At 44.3% G+C, this 22,806-nt stretch overlaps 1 protein-coding gene across 1 annotated transcript in view; it reads right to left on the minus strand.

Moving 5' to 3' along the window:
* Window positions 1-22,806, minus strand: part of LOC146822012 (cysteine-rich secretory protein 2-like) — a 390,191-nt gene that overhangs the window by 179,967 nt on the left and 187,418 nt on the right. Inside the window, exon 4 of the mRNA XM_085609952.1 lies at window positions 11,916-12,067. Coding sequence (XP_085466078.1) covers window positions 11,916-12,067 — 152 coding nt within the window. The remainder of the gene's footprint in view (window positions 1-11,915; window positions 12,068-22,806) is intronic.

Below are 22,806 nucleotides of genomic sequence, written 5' to 3' on the forward strand. Positions count from 1 at the left end.
TGGATATATATATATATATATATATATATATATATATATATATCTATAATCCAAGTCGGGTCTTTACTGAGATTTATCCCATTGCCAGTTGGCGCGTGTGATGCCTGTAACCCAAAACCGGACGGTTTAATTTACACTTTCCAGAAGTCAATAATCACGCGCTCTCAGGGGTCCAGATCATACCAGGAGTTTATTCAAACCGTTACGCGTTTCAACTAGGCCTGGGCGGTAAATTCCGTTCTGCTCGCGGAATTTGCGGAATTTCGGTAATTTCGCGTTCCGTGGAGAACGCGAAATTGCCCAAAATTCTGCTTTCCGCGACTTCGCGAAATTTTTTCTTGTTCGCGTTCTCAAAATGCGTGTTCGCGAGATATTTCTCCCCGAGCACGCAAACAGCAACTGTGAACAGGAAAAAAGCATCGCCAACAAGCATTTCCGCGTGTTCGCGGAATTTCTGCATGTTCGTGGAGATTTTTTACCGTTTCGCGGAGATTTGCGTAACGCGATTACGCAAATTCCGCCCACCCCTAGTTTCAACACTCAAGGTGTCTTGCTCACACGATAAGGTTGCTTCAAACAAACGTGCATATGTATACAAAACTACTAGACATAGACGTTTCTGTCCATATGGATCTCACAATGTGGGAAAGGCAGCGGCCATTTTGTAATGGGAGTGTTTATCAGTATCAACATTACATCCTGTGCTTTTACTCAAATATTACAAAGATATAATAGTTGCATTTGTCAAGCAATCAATACTTATACACATTATTGTAAAAGGTATACATCATTATGGGTATAATCCGTGATAATGAGATTTACACGTACCAAGTTTGCCTGTGCCTAAATTATGCACTATATTGACGGAGAGTCGATATATAGCGGAACTCAAGTTGTGCTACCATATTTACAATATTTACAAAACTCCGTTCTCAGTCAATTATTTAGAGTGATTAATCTCATAGATATTCACACAACGGAGTGCAGCTGAAGGTGGTCAGCTATGTTCTTCTTGCTGGAGAAGATGCAGGTGGAGCTCAATTTTAACCTGTTGCTTTCAGGTGGTCTATTCCTCTTTTGGAAGCAATGCAAAGTCCTTAGGGCTGTAGTTCCTTACTGTGCAGCAGCTGCAGTCATTCAGAGTGCAGTTCTATTGGTGCAGGCCAGGGCTCCAGCAAGGCATTCCTTCTTCTTGTTGTTGCAGGCAGGAAATCTGAGTTGATATGCAGCTCTCCCATATGTATCAAGTGTTGTGGGGAGCGATAAGCGGGGGGTGGAACGCTGACCAGTGGGGTACAGGGTGCCACCCAAAAGTATGACAGCTTTCTCCAACGTGTTAAATATTCTTTTCCCACAAGGCACTGTAATGTAAAATTCAAGAAGGTGATACTTTCTCCTCGGGCTTAAGATCTGGCGAAGCCAACCTACTGGTGTGGCTCATTTCCCTTAACACTCCCAATCCAGACCTTCACAAATTCCTTTCCTGAGGCTACCATCTGTCTGGGAGTAACAGAAAGAGGGGATAGGCCTGGCTTGGATCCTTACTGTCCTCCTCTCTTTGAAGACCAGTTTTTTTTTTACCCAGCCCCCTTACTGGCCTGCTGTTTACAGTGGCAGCCCTACCCCAACCAGATATCCTTTGTCTATATGCAGGCCACTTATCAGCTCATCAGAGCAATTTTGCTAAACCTTTTCTGCACTAGTTATGATAAATTCACAAGTGGCAAGTTGGATTTATCATTACTTATCTTTTAAGTCCATGAAAAATTATTTTAGCTTACTCCTGTCAGTAGTTTTACTTTATTACAGTATTCCCACGTTAGCCTATTGTGCTAAAACGATACAATGGGGAAAAACGAAATTGGTTGTTTCTCCCTCACCAGGGCATATACAACATCTTTTAAAATGTTGCTGATTATTTTTACATGGGTCCCTATCCTGAGGGCACCTTGGGTAGGGGTGACATATATGTAAAATAAGGTAATTTAATACTTTGGAAGTACCTTCGAAACCAAAGTTGAATTTTCATATAATTTCAATTTAAAAGCAGCTTGCAAAGCCGGGCTGACTTAAAATTACTGCAGGCAACACAGCAGTGCACACTTGAGTGTATTAAATCTGCTTTGCCACTAAACCTACATGCCCTGCCATTTACCGGTGACTTACAGTTAGGTTGTCAGTACCCATTGAAATTAAACCGAATTGGCATATATCTTTTATCAGAGCACTGGCCCTGAGCCTGGTTAGCAGAATCCAGGGCACGGTCAGAATTAGTTACTTACCACCAGTATCAGTCAAAATAAATGGGGTGATCAGGGCCAAAATGATTACTTTCTCACACTAACAGTTAAGCTAGCAGCGGCTGAAGTGGGCTGAACCATTGCCTCATACAATATACTGTAGTTAGTGGAAGAAAAATGTGAGTGACACAATAACAGACCAATGGATGAAGAGGGATGTATAAGTGTCCCTCTAAGTAAACATATTATACATTTTTAAAATGTAAATGTCTTGACTAACACTAGACCTAAAATAAAACAAGCATTGGCAAAGCCAATACGTTTGTGCACTGGGTGTCAGCCTTATGGCTTTGTAAATGCTTGTTTTGACATAGTTATTGCAAAACCTTATTGTTGAGAAAGCTGCCGGGCCCTTATCAATCTAAAAATAGAAACTGGCTAAAAGTAAAAGTATGTTTTGTCTTTAAAAGCACATACTGCCATAGTAGACTTATGATAACATAATTTGTGTGTGCATGTGCTCCTTCTGAGAGGCAAAATACCATTTCTCACAGTGAAGGAAGCCAGTGGCTGAAGTGTTCTGAACCATTGCCTCAAACCGTAGCTGTAGTGGGAAGAAGAAAAATGTGAATGGCACAATAGCAGATCAATAGATGATGAGAACTAGATGAAAGGTCATCACAAGGGCTGTCCAAGCCCCAACGCTGTCTCCTACCTTCTTTTGAGCACCGGAGCAGGGAGGATTCCAACGCGGGCCGTCCGAGGCCCTTGCCCTGTATCAAGGTTCCCCAGCGCCATTGCACAGCTGGGGTGGGACTCGGTCCTCCAGCAGCCTTTGCGCATGACGTGGGAGGTGACGTTTCCCTCCCGGCGCCTAAATTCAGCTTCGCACTCCCGCAGCACGGGTCATCACAAGGGCTGTCCAAGCCCCAATGCTGCCTCCTACCTTCTTTTGAGGACAGGAGAAGGGAGGATTCCAACTCAGGCCTTTCGAGGCCCTTGCCCTGCGTCAAGGTTCCCCAGCACCCGTGCACAGCTGGGGTGGGACTCGGTCCCCCAGCAGCTTTTGCACAAGGCGGGGGAGGTGACGTTTCCCTCCCGGCGCCTAAATTCAGCTGTGCACTCCTGCAGCACGGGATGCGCATGGGTGTGCCTGGGCCACGCCTGGTCAAAACCCAGGCCAAGGGCGGACCAGTCTGCGCCCGTCAGAGACCGGAGGAGGCTGGACTGGGCCACCCATCTGACATTTTCCACTCAAGGCATCCAGACTATGGACCCTTCCCCACACTAGGGTACTGTGACTGACCTTGACTCCATCTAGCACCATACAGTCCTCCCAGTACTAAACAGCTAGTTTGGTGCAGATGGGAAAATGGAAAGTGATTGAGGGAGTTTTGGGAGGCACCCAAAAGAAAAGGACTAAAAAACGTACTAGGAACCGTAGTCCCGGGTCTGAGGGAGACGGGGAATACGGGGAAGTGTGTTGGATCGAATAGATAACATACTAACTGACTGTGAGGGTTTACTTACGACATCTGCAACCCTCCCCCAAGGGTCCCCAATCCTCCATCCCCTCTGCTATACCTTTCGCCAGCCCAGGACCTGGTAGTATTCTAAGCCTATTTAAAAGGCTGCTAGCAACAAACGGCCATCAAAAGCACCTGAAAACACTGAGGTACCCCCTACCAGTCCCCTGTGTGACCACATTGAAACCCAAAGTGGGACCTTAGCAGATCTAACCCTGAGCAACAGATTTGCACCGCTTGCGGACCAGACAACCAAGCCTAATAAACATACTACAAAGGAGAGCCTGGGATATCCAGGCACAGCATCTAGTGGGGTAAACACGACCCCTCATCATGGCAACTGTAGGGTGGTGGGCGCTGAAATATCACCAACTAACTTTGAACTCCAGAGGGAAATCATAGCCCTTAAAGAAACAATAGGGGCTCTGAATACTCTTATTTCTAAACTATATCTTATAGATGCAGACCGTAGCAGCATGGAGTCAGTACCATCTATGGGTTCTCCGGGTACAACCAGGACCACAAAACCAAACTAGCCCTTTACCTGTGGCCCACGAACAACATGCAGCACTTCAACCATCAACCCCGCATCTCTGACCTGTAATTCAGGCCACTGGGAGAGGGATCCCTCCAATATGCTACCCCCCAGTGGCGGCTCCTCCATGGAGTGCTGCGGGGAGGTGAGGTGGGGGAGGGGCAGGGTTGGGTGTAGTAAACTCCGGAATACGGCCGAACAGAGTTGAGTAAATAAATAAAAAAATAAAACGAATTACATTGCACGCTGCATCGCCGATTTGGCATTGCAGCGTGCGCAATGTAATTCATTTTATTTATATACTCAAATCCGCTCGACTGTAGTGCAGGTGTTTACTACCCTCCACCCTGCTCCTCCCCAGCCCTGCCCTAACCCACCGCCCTGCAGCATTCCCTAGAGGAGCCGCCACTGCTAACCCCACATGACAAATATCAAGATGGTCCCAGAGGAAACATCAGGGGGGCGACCAGGCCCATGGCGGCCATAGTGAAAGAACCATTCCATCAGACTACAGGCCACAGTGAGGCGTTTCCACTCCTTAGGTCTCGCCCAATCCCTCATTATGCTCCCCAGTGTACCATCTTTATGACCAACATTCCCAAAGGTGATTGTTACAACAAACACGAGTCAGGGAGGACCTGAAGAACAAAGCCATTCATTGGATTAGGCATGTAGGGGGCTGTCGATCAATGATAAGGGACGATATTTTGAGGGCAAGAAGACGCGTCCTGAACAATAGCATTGTTGACACAGTAGAACTCACCCTTTCAAGTGAAAATCTAATGCCTAATCTAGTTGCCTTAGAAGCCAGAACTTGCCCCCACACACCACCAACATTCAATTGAAACTGAACATCCCTCTCACAGTGGCTACTCTCAAGGTCACTTTCGCCTCTCTTGCAGAATGACTGACTGTCACCAGAGTCCTCATGGAAATGTGTGTGTCCTCCCAACACTGATCAAGATGTTACCTTTTCTTTGATGCATACTGGCCCAGAAGGTTGCTCCGCCGAGCATGAGCCAGCAACTTTTAGTACCCACCCTCCTTTATTTGCTCACTTTACCTCAAATTGAGAGATGACAATTAGGCTGGTGTTGTGATTACACCTACCCACTGGTCCAGGTACATGGCCTTACCTTCCACCCTACCTACCATTCCCAAACCACCACCCCCCTTAGATGTAAGGAAACTAAAAATAACCTCATGGAATGTGGCGGACAGCAGGGGGAAAATAGATCTCCTGCATTGGCTTGAGGTTGTTAACCAACATGAGATTTGCGTCCAGCAGGAAACTTGGAGCCTGACCCCACCTTTATTCCAGGCTTCACAACTTTCCATAAACCGTCAATTCCCTTTAAACATGGTTGTCCCTCTGGAGGGCTCCTCATTTTGATCAACATTACACTAAACTGTGCCACTAAGGAGCTTCCTACTAACAACTGTGACATCCTCTGGGTTAGACTCAAAGGCCCACTGGGCAGGTGTATAGACATCTTTAACGTCTACGCAAGGAGCCCAAGAGCAGGCAGATCATCAACCCTGCAGGCCCTAGATGAGGTATTGAACACAAAGCAGGCAGCATACCCCTTAATCATGGGAGGTGTCTTTAATGTAACCTTCGAGCTCCTCGGAAGATATCCTAGAAGTTAGCGAGGAGGATAGAAAGGGTTGGTTCCATCCTTGGAGGTATCTCCAATAAAGAAGTGGTCACAAGCAGCCCTTCAGCTGAATTCCCTAACTCTTGCACATAGGCTACGGGCTGCAAACGGGAGGACCATTTCCGATAAAAGTGGGGGAATGACCTTTGTAGGGCAAAATGGGTCAAATACGATAGATTACATACTCGTGGACCTTACGCTATGGCCAATTGTAGTAGACATGTCTTCAATCCAGACATGTGAGATCGATCACAACCCCCTTAGCTTGACAATGGAGCATCCATGGGGTAAAAAGGCAAGGACAGCTCCTGCTCTTCTCGCTACAAGGGAGGTGATTCCTTCAAAGAACAAACTCTAGCTCAAATGGCTCACGATTCTGGCTGATGAACACAAACTCAGTACATTCAAATGCGATCTTGAGAGCCACCCAGGGGTGCTGTTCCACCAGATAAGCGATATGATTACACCATCCAGCTGTATTGCCTTACATTCCACGTTTTGTAATCACTTGGCAAGACATTTGATTGTTCCCTCACACAAAGCTCACACCAATCAGGCTAATTTGACCAAAACTGCCTTTTGGTTCTCAAAGGAGCGCAGATCCTTGAAAAAACAGCTGTCCGTAGCCCTAAGGCATAAGGACATCCTGTTAATTCGGGAACTGAGTGGGCAATATAAATTGGCACAGTACAAGGCCAAGAGAGAATGGGATAAAAGGAGGTGGGAAGAACTAGGGGAGTCCATCTTGCACCCAGATCCCAGGATATTTTGGTTACCCGTGGGCAAGGGTAACCACAAAATGTCTCCACCTCTGGCCAATAACATCTCAGCCAGTGAGTGGCAAGAACACTTTGGAGACCTTTACTCAATCCCTGGCAATTTTGACAGAGGATTAGCAGTGCCTGCACCACTCCAATTATCACCCAATCTCTAATTTACTAGGGACAAAATATTGTCCTCTTTGGATGCCATTGTACCTGCTGAAGACCCTGACATCCCAGGAGATCTCTTTTGATCTGACAAGGAAAACTGGGCAACATAATTCTGTCACAGGCCAACGACATTGCAGGTTGAGGGAGGATCCCAGAATCCTGGAAGGGGATGGAAGTGATTCCTATTTTCAAAAAGGGCGAGAGGTCTAATCCCTACAATTATCGACTAATCAGCCTGATCGACTGTGTCCAGAAAGTTTTCTGTTGATCGCTCCTTGTCAAAATCTCGGTTTGGATGGAAGAGAATGACATCCTCTCCCCCTCCAAGCGGGCTTTTGACGGAAAACCTGCACAGCCGATCACGTCTTTCACCTCCTCATGCTTTATTGGAAGGTAGTTTTGCTGAGCAAAGGGAGCTTATACATCGCATTTATAGATTTAAAATCTGCCTTTGATCTCTTTCCCAGGGACAAACTATGGCGGGCGCTCAGGGAGATGAGTATGCCATTAATTATTCTTACACTCATTGTCAGGCTCCACGAGAGAACTTTGCCAGGGTTAGATGGGGCAGCCAGGGACAGGTTACCGACCCCATTGAAGTACAACGTGGGGTCCACCAAGGTTGTGTCCTGGCTCCAACCTTGTTCTCACTTTATATCAACGATGTCGTTGAGCTTCTATCAGCCACCTCAGCGGATGTCTCCTCTTTATCCAAGCAAAGAATTGCCACCCTTTTATTTGCAGACACTCTTCTCGTTTCAAAGAATTCAATGGGCTTGCAAACACTTTTAAATCAATTCAATCTCTTCTGAGATATGAGGAGGCTCGAAATCAATACATCCAAAACCAAGCTCATGCTATTTAATCCCCACAAGTCCTTCAAGGTCAATTGTTCTGACGCACCACTCCCTTTGATTACCTGGGAATTAAACTGTCGGAGGACATGACCTGGAAGAACCATCTTAATAAGGCCTACCTCAAGTTTTCCCAGGCAACTGGGGCTCTGCGTAAGGAGCATTGCCTTTCCTACACCAAGCCAATCGCACCAGCATTGAAGCAATACAGCTGCAAGGCTGTGAGCAGCGCTCTTTATGGAGCGGAGCTCTGGGATATGGAAAGAGCAAGTGACATGACAACCTTGGAGAATAATTTTCTCAGAAACCTAACATCTCTTCCGCAAAGCACTCCCCTTTGCCTTCTTTTGCTCGATATGGGCATTAAACCCATTAGCGACCTAGCGAAGCTCCACCGTTTGTTGTTCTGTCAGTGGATGGTTTCCACCCTGGATCTATCATCCTATGCTGCAGCGTTTGAGGAGGCCTTATACACTGGAAATAAAATAGGCTGGATCAAATATGTCAGAAGCCACATGTATAGCATAGGCTTCCCCGGTCATAACATTGCCTGCCCTCCAATTTGTAATAGAAGCCAGAATAAATCACTTTATTGGGACTGGGTTGAGCTTAAAGCATATACAGACTTCAAAACCAGCTGCACTCTAGAAAGCTACCTTGATATAATTAAAGTGCCTGCTGATAGAAAGCTATACATTCAATTTAGGCATGGTAGTCTGCCAGTTGATGCATTTACAAATTCATGGTTGGCCAATAGAGTACAGCAAAAGGGCTGCTCCAGTTGCCCTTGCTTGTACAATCATCGGCCATTTCCTCTTTGCCTGTACAGCATATGTAAAACCCAGGAGCAAATGGTTGACTCCTGTTTGCAGGCAACTTGGCACCAGAGACTTTAGAGAGGCCGTGCGCATACTGAAAACCGATGCAAGACCATATATTGTATGCGCAACTGCAAAATGTTTAGGCCACTCATGGGCGATCAGAAAGAGGGCACAGACAGCCCTCCGGCCAACTACTGTGAACTGAGGACATGAGCCCCTGCCCTTTTAAGTACCTCTTTGGCCGTCAAATCCTTAGATGCAATTAGTCATTTTATACCCTTTGCTCATTTGCACATGATTGCCGTCTAACTGTTCTCATTGTGCTGATTGGTTCTACACTTGATCTCATCAGAATTGAGCGCTGCTTATGATTGCATTATTTTTATCAATGCATATGCACTTTAGATAAGGGACTTCATCAAATTTGCACTACAATTTTTTCCTTGGCTGATAACACTCTGTGATGTAAGCTTGAATTGTAAGATATTTGTTGCTTTTAAACTTTTATTGATCGCTATTTTAACTTTATGAATTGTCATTTTTAACTGCACTGTCAAGTCTTACCATATATAATGTATTGTCCCCTTATCGATATGTGCGTAGTTCATTTTTGAGTCTTTGTTTCTTTTATGGTATTCTACCGAAATAAAGAGTCTTTGACTGACTGAAAGGCCTTTTAAGTAAGCATATTATACATATAATTTAAATGAAATCAAAAGGTCTTGCCTAACACCAGACCTAAAATAAAAGAAGCATTGACAAAACCAATAAGTCGGGCACTGGATGCCTGCCTTTTGGCTTTAGCAATACTAGTTTTGTTTTGTCATAGTTATTGCCAACCTTCAATCTTGCCAGCCGTCACCAATCTAAAAAAGAAAATAAACAGGCTAACAGTCATTGAATGAAGCTACTTTGTGTGTCGATGTGCTCCTTGTGAAAGGGCAGAATTCTGTCACTCACAGTGAAGTTATGCAGTGGCAGAATTGGGCTCACCCATTTGCCCACGCTGTTTGCTGTAATATATAGAAAAAAAATGTGAATGACACAACAATAGATCATTGGGTGGAGAGGTCTGACTGAAAGAGTATATTATTCATTTCATTTTAGTAAAATCAAAAGGTATTTTCAAATGCTTGACTTAAAAATGTCCCACTGGGAAAGTAAAAGAAGATGAAGCCTCTGGCGTCATCTTGTGGTATTAACCGTGTTAGCCGGCTTGTCATTAATAAATAGTGCAACTTTGCGTTAAAATCTATAAATGCCCCACTTAAAAGTCACCAAGATGATCAAAAAAGGGTAATTCATTACCATTTTATTTTTTAGCCTGCCGTCCCGAACAGAGAGTCAGGAAGGGGTTAGGCTTAGTGTGAGCAGCAGCAGGAAGCTGTCCCTTTGGCCGGCTGTCATGTGATGGACAGCCAGACATGCGCACTTTGAAACCTCTAACCCAGCTGCCTTGAGCCAGCTGGGCTAGAGCAAGTGCAGGGCTCTCGAGTGCTGTGGAGCGCTGAAACATGCCTCTCCCTCCAGTCAAGGGCCTGCTCTCACGCTGGTGAGAGCAGCACCAGGATTGGTCAAGGGAGTTGCTGTGGCCCGCACTGCAGTTGTGACGAGTTCTGGAGTGAGGAGGTCCTGTAGTGATGTAAGTGTTTTTTAAAATATATTATAATTGTATTTGTGCGTGCCTATTTATTTATGCATATTTGTAAAAAATGTGTGCATGCGTGTGCCCTCCCCCACCTCCCTGTAGATGCCAGCCACCACTGTAATGACACCTCTGACCCGCCCCCCTTCAGGATATCCACAATAAATATGTATCAAGTGAATGAATGTTTATTCTCATATTTCATGGCCTTTCTGACATTCAGTTTGGAATTTAATATGCAGTGAGTGGACTAGCCTTGGAACAGCTCATTGAAGCTCTGACTAACACCTGGTTGTAACATGTGGTGGCAGGGTCATTGGTACAGCTTTGTTTCTAGGTAACCAGTGGTTTATGTTCTAATTAGATGTCAGAGTGCAGTCATTATTGTCAAAAAAGACAGCTTCACACAGGTGACTGCAGTGCTGGAAATCTGGTGCTGTATGCCAATGGTAATTATAAATTAAATTAACCAACCTCTGATCTGACATGCGAGCATCTATTCAAAATGAATTTTAGCTCTGTCACGGAAAATCTTTTGTATCATTTTTATCGGACTGTTTACACATACACATTCCCTACATTAGCTTGGAGTGATTTTGGGTTACGCATTTAATGAATCAGAAAAGTCCATTCATCAATGGTGTGCTGTTCCACAAAAATATGCATTGACACACCCAAAGTTCTACACGAGTCCAAAAACTTTTGGGCACATTCACAACGAAGTGGCATAGAGTGGCGTTAGCCTTCCTGGCTTAAAGCCACTCTCTAACACTTCTGAAATGCAGGGCTGCACCATATTTACAACAATATGGTGCAGCCCTGTGCTTCCCCCTGCGCTGGCGCTAAATTTAGAAGCCTAGCACCAATGCAGGTACCCTTGCAACATAGTGCAAGGATGCCTGCGTTGAGGGGAAGATTGTTTATGTGCAGGAAGGTGTCCCTTCCTGCACATAAAACAATCTTTAAATGGCGTTGTGTCAACTTCTATGTGTGCAGCTTAATGCAGCACACATAAAAGTTACAAAATGTCATTTTTTTCCAAAGATTGTTTATGTGCAGGAAGAGACACCTTCCTGCACATAAAGAGTCAATGGGCTTTTGCTGTTTCTATGTGTGCTGCACAACTTGTGCAGCACACATGGAAACAGCAAAACAAGGAGAACTTAAGCATTTTTCCTTGTTTTGCCTCTTTAAGACCAGGCTTTCCGTGGTCTTACTTTTGGCGCTGCCTCAGATTTACGCTGCCCTCGTAAATAGGGGGCAACGTCAAAATCCGTGGGTGTTGCGGTGGAACGGCCACCACAACACCCATTGCCCTCCCTTTCATGCTACGTACAGCATGAACGGGGGCCTTATTTATAAGGCAGCGTTAAACCATGTTAAGTGGCTTAGCGCTGCCTTGTAAATAAGGCGGAGCACATATCGTCCCAGGAACGTCACTAAATGTTGTTTCTGTGGTGATATGGCCTTGTAAATATGCCCCTTTGTTCCTTAAACCATATCATATCTATTTTTATATTGTATTTCGGTGTGCTTCTAAAGAAATACAGAATATAGGGCCATTATTAGCTGGTAAAACACATAGCAATACTAAGCACTTGTTCTTAGGGCTTTTAAGTCAATTTGGCTTACATTTTTTTGACGAAAGAACAGGTCAAAGTAAGTCCAAAAGAGAAATAAATAGAGAGGACACCGTTTGTATACCTGGGTGTAATGGCCAACCACTGCCCCTCCTCGCGTTGCACCAGTGCCGTACGTAAAATCCTTGTTCTCGTCGAACCACAGTTGGATGCAACCATCCCACGACAAAGATGTTCCTCCGCCTGCCTTAGCGAGGTTCTCCCCACAGATGGAAGCTGAAAACGAGACAATGTTCATTGAAAGCATGCAAGGTTTTGACCCCTGTTACCACCAGTGTACATTTCCATTCATAATCAGGAGTGAATTTAATGTAAACAATGCACTGTTCAACATAGGTGCCGTCATTGAAGCCTTAGAGAAACGGGGAGGGCCGGCCATATAGGGCTGAAACGGGACTCTTCGGGGTTGGGATTCATACGTCACAGCCGGTGCCGTCTCGCAATCACCTGGAAGCTTGGACTATATTTCAAACTTTTCCTGATCTCCGTGCATTTCAATTTACTTTCTGTATGGCTTCTTTTATTTTTAGGTTTGGTGCTGTCAAGTACCTTTTGTCAAGAACAGAGGAGAGCTTCAGACCCCTTCACTGGGTCGCTTTTGGGGTTTGAGTACATTTTTGGGTCAGTCCACTGAAGTTCTTAACAGTCTTTTCAGTGTTGACTGGGGTAGCAAAGAAGTCCATCTCCTCGCTGGTCTTTGCAACTCCTTGTTTTATGAGAACCCTTGTGGTTTCTTGCCTACTATCTGATGCTCCCCCCACCTGCATGTGCTGGGCTGGACTGGACTGCTACCAACCCTCTGAGGAAGGCATGCTGCCAGTCCTTGCATGGCTCCTGCTGCTGCTGCCACTGCTCAGATCTGATTCATGTGTGCTGGGATGCAAGACTGGCAGCAGAATGCATGGGAGCAGTGTGGACAACATGGCCCCCACGTTAGAAGATAGATAGATAGATAGATAGATAGATAGATAGATAGATAGATAGATAGATAGATAGATAGATAGATAGATAGATAGATAGATAGATAGATAGATAGATAGATAGATAGATAGATAGATAGATAGATAGATAGATAGATAGATAGATAGATAGAAAGACTTTATTGTGTCAAGTTACTTAAAACCTCTACAATATTAAAAAAGAAATATGAATAAAACCAATAGCACTGCTCTAAAATCATAGCACAAATAATCAATAAATACCTCAAGCAGCACTCAACTTCCATGCAAACCTAGTCCGCTAAAGTGCCAAGTGCAGAACAAATTCGGGCAATTTTGTTGTTAGTAAGTTGCAATGAGACAATGCTTAAAAAAGGAGCACTATTAATTTTGGTTAGGGAAAACTAATCAAATTCAGACCTGGAGAAACCACGGCCGCCCCTCTGGTTATACTTTATGAAATAGCCAGTGCCATGAGATCACAGATAAAGTGCTAGCGCCGCTCTAAAAGCACCATACTAGTGAGTAGTTTAGAAACGAACAAATACACATACAAAAAGTTAAAATGGCCAAATATGGTCCAACTAAAAGGAATGGGCAGTCACCAATGGGTAGGACAGTTAAAAACTATCAGATGATAAGTTCAGAAGCTTCAGTGCTTCTCTAAAAAATTTCACACATAGAGCATATTACTAGGTTAGACGGGTCACTAGTGCAGCTTCTTTCACCACTACAACCAGGGCCGGATTGGGAAACCAAAGCAGCCCTGGCAATTTTGTCGCACCGGCCTCCTGGGAGGCTGGGGCGGGGGGGAGTGTGCAAGTGTACACTGCAGCTTTTGTTTCTGGGGACACTATTTCAGCACTGCTACAAAACCGCCCCAGTAACAAAAGCAGATCCCACCACTAAAAATGGCCGCACCCTTCTAGCCTCCTGGGGAAATGCCCGCTGCCCACTATGGCAAGTCCGGATCCAGCTAACCAGTGTTGGACTCATATTTCAGCCACTCTGTCAGTCTCTGCACGTCCAGATGGGCAGGCTTGAAAGGGCCAGTGTCGGCTGTGACGGGACCCAAAACAAACGACACAATCAGTGGCAGCTGCTCCCCATTCTAAATGGGGGTGGCAGTGCCGGGAAAAATAAATAAAAAATAAACATACACTTACCTTCTGCTCCCGCGCTGCTCTGACCCTCAGCTCCCAGAACTGCAGTTGTTCCCATAAGCACATGCTCCTAGCACCCCACGCAATCCCAACACTTCTCTCATGCTATTACTCTCATCATGAGAGAAGCGCTGGGTTTGGGCATAGCGGCACTGTTTCATGCTCCAGCAGGGACTGGGAGCCTCTGTTCCTGAGCCCTGCAGATATCTCCAAGGAATAACCTGGAGATATCCAAGTGCGCATGCCAACATGTGCACTTTCAGTGCCCACTGCTCCTCCTCTCCCTGCTGGTGACTGAGACCTCGCCCAGCCTTATACCTCTGCAAACTTGGCTAAGTCAATGAAAATTAGAATGATAATAAAAGTGTTTTATTATCATTTAATTTTGAATCTTCTTCCTATTAGCAGTGGGGCAACGCTCCTTCGCCTTAGCGAAGTCGCCCCTGCACACACTGGTCCTTTCAAGCTGGCCCTTCTGGTAGTGCCAGACTTCCCGAAAGGCCAGACCAGCATTGACTGCATCTGTTGCACAGCTCAAAGGGATGTGAACAAGCGTAAGGGTGGTTGTATTTGTGATTGCCAAGCCTTGCATAGCTAAGAGCCAGTTTATGAAAGGCAAGATATGGATCAAAAACATGTCTTCCAGTTGCAGGATGGTGTCTTGTTTTTCTTGTGTATAGCAAAACATGGTCTCTCTGTCCATGGCAGCCCTTTCTATGAATCAGAACACACAAATAAAACAATCAAATCAAATGACATTTGTAAAGTGCCAAGCTATTCTATAGAATATTCCATTATATAAAATGCAGCACACATACAAAAAGGAAAAACAAGGAGAAATAAAGAATTTCTCCTCGTTTCTCCATGTTTTGACCAGGTTTTCCCTCGTCTTAATGTTGGCGCTGTCTCTTATTTACGCCACCCTTGTAAATAGGGGCAGCATAAAAATGGGTGTTGTGGCAGAATGCCCCCCGCAACCCCCATTGCCGACCCTTTCACACTAAGTGTAGCGTAAAAGGGGGCCTTATTTACAAGGCTGCGTTAAGCCACGTTTAAGTGGTTTAAACACCGCCTTGTAAGTAAGACACAGACCCTATCACCACAAGTACATCATAAAAAGTCATGTTCCTGTGGCAATAGGGACTTATAAATATGCCCCTGGGAATCAAAAGCAATCCTGACTCAGTTTGTCAGATCTGCCAGTGCTTAATTTGGGAGAGAATAAGTTTTGCTGAGAAGTCTGCGGCTGGCTTTATAAAATGACAGGGCTGCGTAGTTTTGATTCCACTTCATGCCTCTTTTATTAACACCAGACTGTCCCCATCCCTTTATCCCACTTTTACAGGTTCTTATTCAAACCTGCTCTCTTTCTTTTTCTCTGTTTTCCCTTGTTTCCCCCATTTGTATTATTTTCCCTATTGCTCGGGGTCAAAGTCTGTTGAGCAATAAATAGGTGCTGGTCCCCAAAACTAAGTTATGGTGGACTCCACCTGCAACTACCAGCTCAAATAAAGCACTGAGGACAACCCTTGTACGGCACACAGCAAACATGCCTGACCTCTGTGAGGTAGTTTGGAGAGGCGGGTGTTCCACCACCAAGAATCTTTTTTTAATCATAATACAAATATAGTACGTTTTACAGCACATTTTTCATTATAGAACCATGCCCAATCATTAATTGGATGGAGATGGGAGACCTGGCTGCATGGCACAATGAATGAATGAATAGTTGTGTGGATGAGGAGCATGAATTAATTAATTAATTAAAGACAATGAATAAAGACTTTTAGCTGTGTGAGCGTTCTCAATGCACTGATCAACGGTACATAGTCTGGTTTTCATTCTAGCTTCTTCATTAAAATCCGACCGTCTGTGCACACTACCGTCACCAATCGTTGTCAAGCATGCAAAATCCAGCTATAATTAACACAGTGCACTGATTTATCGCCTCAAAGAATTTAGCACAAAACATTAAGGTTTGATCGAAAATGGAAAAGAGAACGAAATAACCAGGAATTGAATCAAGTGCACAAATTGAAACAAGGAAAAAACTTTGATTCAATCTCAGCTTCCACTCGACCTGATTGTGTGATCCTAGACTATTACTCTTTTAGAACAATATTTTTATTGATTTTTGCAAGAGACGTCATCATTATTTACAAATTAATTTCAGCATGCTGCAAACTGAGAGAGAACATACAACACCATACATCTATATACATTTGGCTAAAAAAAACAACATCCGATAGTCAATTCATAATATCAGATTAACTCATTGCAAATAGTTCATGATTATACTGCTGATATCGAAAATCATCATTGCTAAAGCTATAGGAGCCCAGGGATTCAACCTGAAAATATTAGGCCATTTCTATAAATCATTTAAACAAACAATGAAAGAAATAATTTAAATTGTCCAGAGGAATCGTATCAAAACAATTGGAAGCACCTTTTAATACTAATTAAGCCATCCTCGTGACCAAGAGAGGCTCACATTTTCTTCCCCTTCTTCTTAGCCTTTCTGCTCTTTTGGGTATATAGGCTGTTCTCTAGATGAAACTTTGAGGGCAGTCTATCCAACCACGGTTGAAATGTGGGGGTATCTGACTCTAGGCAAGCTGTAGCAATGCAGATGCAGGCTACCACCATTGATAAACACAAATAACGGCCCCCCACTCCCTCCTGCATTGTCATGAACTCTCAAAAGCATTAGTTGGGGCATTAATACTCCTTCTATGTGTAAAACAATCCACTAAAAGTGGGAAATCTCTTGTTTAGAGTCTAGGTTCTCACAGTTAAAAAAACCTGTGGATTAAGTCTGTCTCCAAACTCTGACACCTGGGCAAAAAATATCAGTGTCCCTCGCCCAGCTCACTATTTTGGCAGGAGTGTAATACAAATTCAGGATAGTTTTAAAATGCTTTGCCTGCAGACCCGCGGATATCAACCTATGCCCAGATTCTAATGACTCCAAAAAGCTGCCGTCTGTGGCCCCGACTCTTCTCAGCCAGTTGACTGACTGCTTCTCAAGGACATCAAGCATACTGCCCCACAGATGCTCATAGATCTGAGATATCTTACAGCCCCCGGAATAGGGGAGTAGCTCAAGTAGTGTTTCCTTGCTGAGTCCAATATCTCCCCCACACTTTCTAACCAAAACATCCCTGAACTGTAGGTATTTTAAAAAGTGTCTCTTTTAAAGGTCAAACTCCAGTAGTAGCTCCCTAAAAGACATTATTTGATTGTTGTCCAAAAGGTTGTCTAGTTTCCTTATCCCTTTAGCTTCCCTTCTAGCACAATATCATGAAAGGTCATAGGTAAGAGTGGGGACCACCAAATGGGGGTATACAAACTAAATCTCCCAATGCCGAACTTCTTCATGACCATGCCCGCCCTCATGTCTTAAAGGACATCTGTCGGGTCTTGTCAGCTTTTTGTAGTATCCCGGTTCTACCATTTTTAGGAAAAGGGCCTTAGCCTCATCACCTAGTAGCAATTCATAAACGGAAAATGTTGTTTCTATCACATAGTAGTCAGTTTGCTGGCCCCCAACTAAGATATTCATATATTTATATGGCGGCAACCCACTGACAGAACTAAATATTTGGAACAGCCTGCCTCCTCTAGGCTTGGCAAGCATCACATACTTTAAAGCCCTTTCGGCCTTACTATAAGACCAGATGAAACTACTCGATAACAGTGCCCCAGACTTACAACATAGCGAATATCTGGGGCAGCGCCAAAACTAATGCCTTACGTAGAGAAATGTTTAGCTTGTTCCTTGCTTTTTCCTCTTTCCACATGTGCTACATTCTGCAGCACACATAGAATGAGGAAAATGCCTCCTCTGATTGTTTTTGTGCAGGAAGGTGTCCTCTCCTGCACAAAAACAATCATGCCAACAATACAGACCCACTTGCACTATGGCGCAAGGGTGCCTGTGTTGGCGCTTGGCTGCAGTTTGTGCACCAGTGCTGGCAGAAAAGACAGTATCTTGTAAGTATGGTGCATTACTGCACTTTTCCTGTGACGTAGGGCAGTGCAGCTAGAAGGCTTGCGGTGCTGCCCTGTGCCAAAATATTGTAAATATGCCCCAAGTCTGTGGAGACTTTTAACCACAGCGGGAAGATATTTCAATCACTAGCGGGTTGTGATCCGACAGAATCTGTGGATATTTTTCAATTTGCATCCCACTGATCAGACTCGCAGAAGGTAAAAAATAATAATCCAATCTGACATGCTTCTTGTGCTGAGCAGAGAAAAATATGTACCCAGATCTGGGGCCTTAATCTTCTGCCAGACACTGGTTCAATTTCAGATGCTGGAGTGCACGATAAACCCTGGGCTTCCTGCCAGAATAATGCCCACCGTCTGACCCCTCTTGTCTGATACCCACTTTTATGTTCAGATCCCCACAGACAATAATCGGTGTCGGCTATAGCACCAGCTCGATATTCATGTAATCTAGGATGGAAATTACAGCCATAAATGGAGCAAAGCATGGCTCTCCCCTCATCAAACTGACAATTGGCTCTGACCCACCTTCCAAATTTATCGAAGGTGCTACAGAGCAATCTACTAGCATTCCCATGTGCCAATATTGCCATCGCAAGTGTAGTTGTGCCAAGTGTAGTGTGTCCCAGAAGAACATATCCCAGAATTTCCAGCAGATTTTTCCTGGCCCCCTCTATATGAGTTTCTTGGAGACAGACTAAATCAGCCCGTAGCAGTTTCAGACTTTCAGCTACAATTCTTAAGTGATCATTGAGCCAACATATATTGATAGTCATAATGCCTACATGAGCTACTCAAGCCATCTAGACAAATTTAGAAATTTCAAACCCCACAGACTCGTCTTTAAGCCCCAATCAGACTGCAAACTCACAGCGACCAATTGTCAGCCACAAACCTGAAGTTTGGTAACCCTCTCATCCTCCTTCACTTCTTCATTTACAACCGCGATGTCTTCTTCCCCTGCCCCCTGCCCAAAAAACCCAGACTCCCCAAAGACTCCCCTTCCCCCCTCCCAACCCTACTAATCAAGGCAATCAGACTGAAGTCTGAGTGATGGCTCACGTGTTGTCACTCCCTCCCAAACATACATATCAATCATTACAGGTCCCTCTCTCAGAAAGGTAAACAAAGAAGCTAAGAATACACAAATAATGTTACCACAGAAAAGTTCTAACCCCCAAACTAAAGATCAATTTCATGTGCAATATACTCATAGACATTGCTATCAAGAAGAAGTAGAGAAATGAAAAAAAGAAGTAGAGCAATGAAAAAGAGACAGAGAAAAGGAAAAAAGGAATCCTGAGGAGGTCTCCCCCCCAACTAAACCTTGACTTTACCCAAGCTCTTCCTCCATTGTGGAACCACCCATTACACTCGGACACTCAGCCTCACAGCCAAAGGTCATCTATAAACTCTTTAGCCTTAATTTCCGAGGTGAACATACAAGTCTGATTCTTGGAAACTACTTTTAGCCATGCAGGGGTCAACAAGTAGACCTTGGCACTCTTATCCTGGAATGGCTTTATGAGTTGCCCCAATCTTTAATGGCGTTCATCTGTGACATAGCAAACGTCCGGCCTTGTGAAAAAAGAGCACCCCTTAAAGCTTCATCTTGCATCCGGGCTCGTCTTCTCAAAGATGGTCTGTCTCTGTAGAACATTTCCAAAATGCACAATAATTACCCTAGGCCAGGGAGTACCACCCCCCTGTGATTGAGATTGTTTTGTAAGCATGAGGGGGAACCGATGGACTCTCTTCACCTTCTGCTTCCAGTTCCAAGACTGCAGTTTGGAGAAGGCTCCCTTAAATAGCTGGACCACAAAGGACTTGGTATAATTGCCCTCGACCCCCTCTTCAAGGCCCAAAATACGCAGATTATTTCGACCTTGTCTACTTTCAAAATCCTTGAGCTTCCATTGATAGTCCGAAATCAATGATTCTTGGGCCTCTGGTTGATCCTTGAAACCCTTCAGGTCTGACTCTAGCAATGAGGTGCTGGTTTCCACTGTCTCATTGCTCCCTTAGAGATACTTTTTTGCGATCCTTGCTTTTCATTCATCAGAATGAGTTTCTTCCTGGTGCTGTTTAATGGAGCGATATATAAGCCCTAATGGCGGCTGTTCAACCGAACCTGATAGGGTAGCAGAAAACATGGGACTCTGGACAGCCAGGTTTCCCAATTTCTCGACAGCACCTGTCAGCCGGGTTTTCGATCTCCTGTGCTGTTTTACCTGCTTAGATATTGTAGAATTGCTCAACTCTTCCGAGGACCCACTTGACATATGGTCAGATGGCAATGCTGAATCCAGCTCTTTTGAGCAATATGAATTAGAGCCTTCTGTAAGAGAGACTAACCTTTCACCCTGCTCAGGGAGCTCCTTGTGTGTCATACACATACCAGAGCTGTCTTCAATTATTGTTGTGCCTTTACTGGGCATATAGGCCCTACCAAGCACACCTGGCACAGCCCTCAAGCATTTTGCAACTCCTGCCACTTTCAGGTGGCTTACTGATGGGTGCTGTAGCGAGTCCTGTGCCTTCTGCCACTGAAGCTATAGAGGGCTGGTTGATGCTAGAGGAAACAGTCTCCCTGATCATCTTATTATCCAGTACAATGGGCGGGGAGGGTACCACAGACAGGTGAAACCTTTCTAAAGAGATCTTTTCCTTGGTCTGACCAGGAATCATTACTACCCCACCCCCTTTACATGCTGTAAAACATCACTGACCTGGACCATGGAAAGGCTGATTGGCTGCTGTATCGGCATATACTTAGGCCATATGGTGGATCCACTGGAGATATCTTAGAGAGGCTACTTAGTCTGCATAAGGGCATCAGAGTCCCCCTAACAACCATGGAGCATACTGTCGTTCACTGCCGCCCACCTCCGGTGATCACTATTCAAAGGCCCCCGTGAGTTAACTGGGTCCTCTTCTTTGTCTTTTTGTGAGGCCTGCATTAAGGGGGTCTTTCTCGATCCCACATCTATCAAACAGCGATCCACTATAGATAGCAGAGTCCCAAGAGCCAGGACCAAAACTACTAAGGCTGCAACTCATGCTCAAATCAGGGTATTGCCTCCTCTCTCCTGCTCTGAGACAAAGCTAGTCAGGAGGGAGAAGAATGCTCTCTCTGCTCACACAGGTGCCATTGTTGTGTGTAGATTTAGATTCCGTATATAGGTTTCCCGATTTATGCCCTTATATAGGTACAATTCATATTGCCCTTATTTAGGCATAGAAAATCCAACCCTTATTTAGGCATTGTCCATGCTAACCAAATACAGGCATGGTCTCCTACATCCGTCAATCCACGTCACAACGAGTTCTTGGAAAACCAGACTCTTATGCCTTTAGGAATTTCCCTTGCTTAGATATTGATTTCTCCAAGAACTCATTTATTATGCATTAACATCTATTCCTTAGGGGTTCATTCATGACGTTCCAATGACCGACTTTTACATCAATACAGGCATTCCTAAACACCTTCAAGGTATAAATATACCTGCACTTGCTCTGGCAAACCACGGTTCCGGTACGGTCTAGTTCGACTGCCTACTTGCTGTTCGCCATGGCAAGTTCGGAAGGAGATCGAGTTCCCGCCTGATGCACTGACCAGACGCTGTCATCCTCCTCGCAGTGAATCCAGCTCCAGTGTTTCTGACCCCCCTTGCGGGGTTTTAGATATCGAGTCCCGGAAAGAGATTCCAACCTCACACATTCTAAGGTATGGAGCAGACTAGAACTTAGAGAAACTTTTGGCAACTCTTGGAAAAACTAAAACTATAGCTAGCTATACTTTAGAAAACAGAACCTACTTCTTACCTCATACTACACTTAGGTTAGGTACACTGAGGTAGAACTTTTTAGAAGCATCAGATGAGCATTCACATTTTAGCCTGTGTTATTTATGTATGTATTTTATGAATATATGTCATAGGTACAAACCATGCTATTGCAGTATTATTTTATCTTACTGCTAACCCTGTACGTATTGTACTTTGCATCCTGTCTCACGATTGTAGCAGTTCATATCTCTTGCATGAGAATTAAGACTGTTCAATGAACCCCTTTTTATTGAAACACCCACCTCTCTATTTCTCTGCAACTCTGTAGAACCGAAGCATGCACGATTGACTGAGTGAAACTGTTATCTATTGTTTCCACGGTTCTGAGATTGTTCCGACTCTAAGGGAAACAACATTTTCATGTTTATGCGATGTCAGAAACTAATCCCTTCTTGTATATTCGAGAAGTTTCTAGTGACCTCTGAGTTAGCTGGCACACACAAGTAATTAAGTTTAATTTACTCGATAGAGACATACTGACCTCAGTCCTATGTCAAACCTATAGTGTATATTATTCCAATATGCAGAGCCTATCAGGGATGTAGGAACTACACTACATGGCGCCCAACGGTTTGGTAAGGCACTAATTTGATGCTAGAAACTGAAGTAACTCAGTTGTGCTTTTCTCAGAGACCCCTACTCATAATACTCCATAAGACGTCTGGAGTGAGTAGGACAAAAATCCTATGTATTAGCACTTTGGTTTGTTCAACGTTGAAGGATACAGTGTTCCAAAATATTGTGCACCTTATCTTTGTTTCCTTGAAACTTGCTCTGAAACTTTCATTAAACAATGACCGAAAACGGCACAAACACCGATACTGGAGGAGCTATACCCGATAAAGTCGTAGCAGCTTTTGATTATACAGGTTTTTATCAAACCGATGAAAATGCGAAAATCATCGCTCCAAATTTAAGGAGAGCCATCACACTAAAACTTATAAAACATGGCCTAACACCAAGAGGTGGTAGGGCAGTTTTTGTGATAGAGG

Source organism: Triturus cristatus, chromosome 6, assembly GCF_964204655.1.
Source record: "Triturus cristatus chromosome 6, aTriCri1.1, whole genome shotgun sequence".
NCBI classification, from domain to species: Eukaryota; Metazoa; Chordata; class Amphibia; order Caudata; family Salamandridae; genus Triturus; species Triturus cristatus.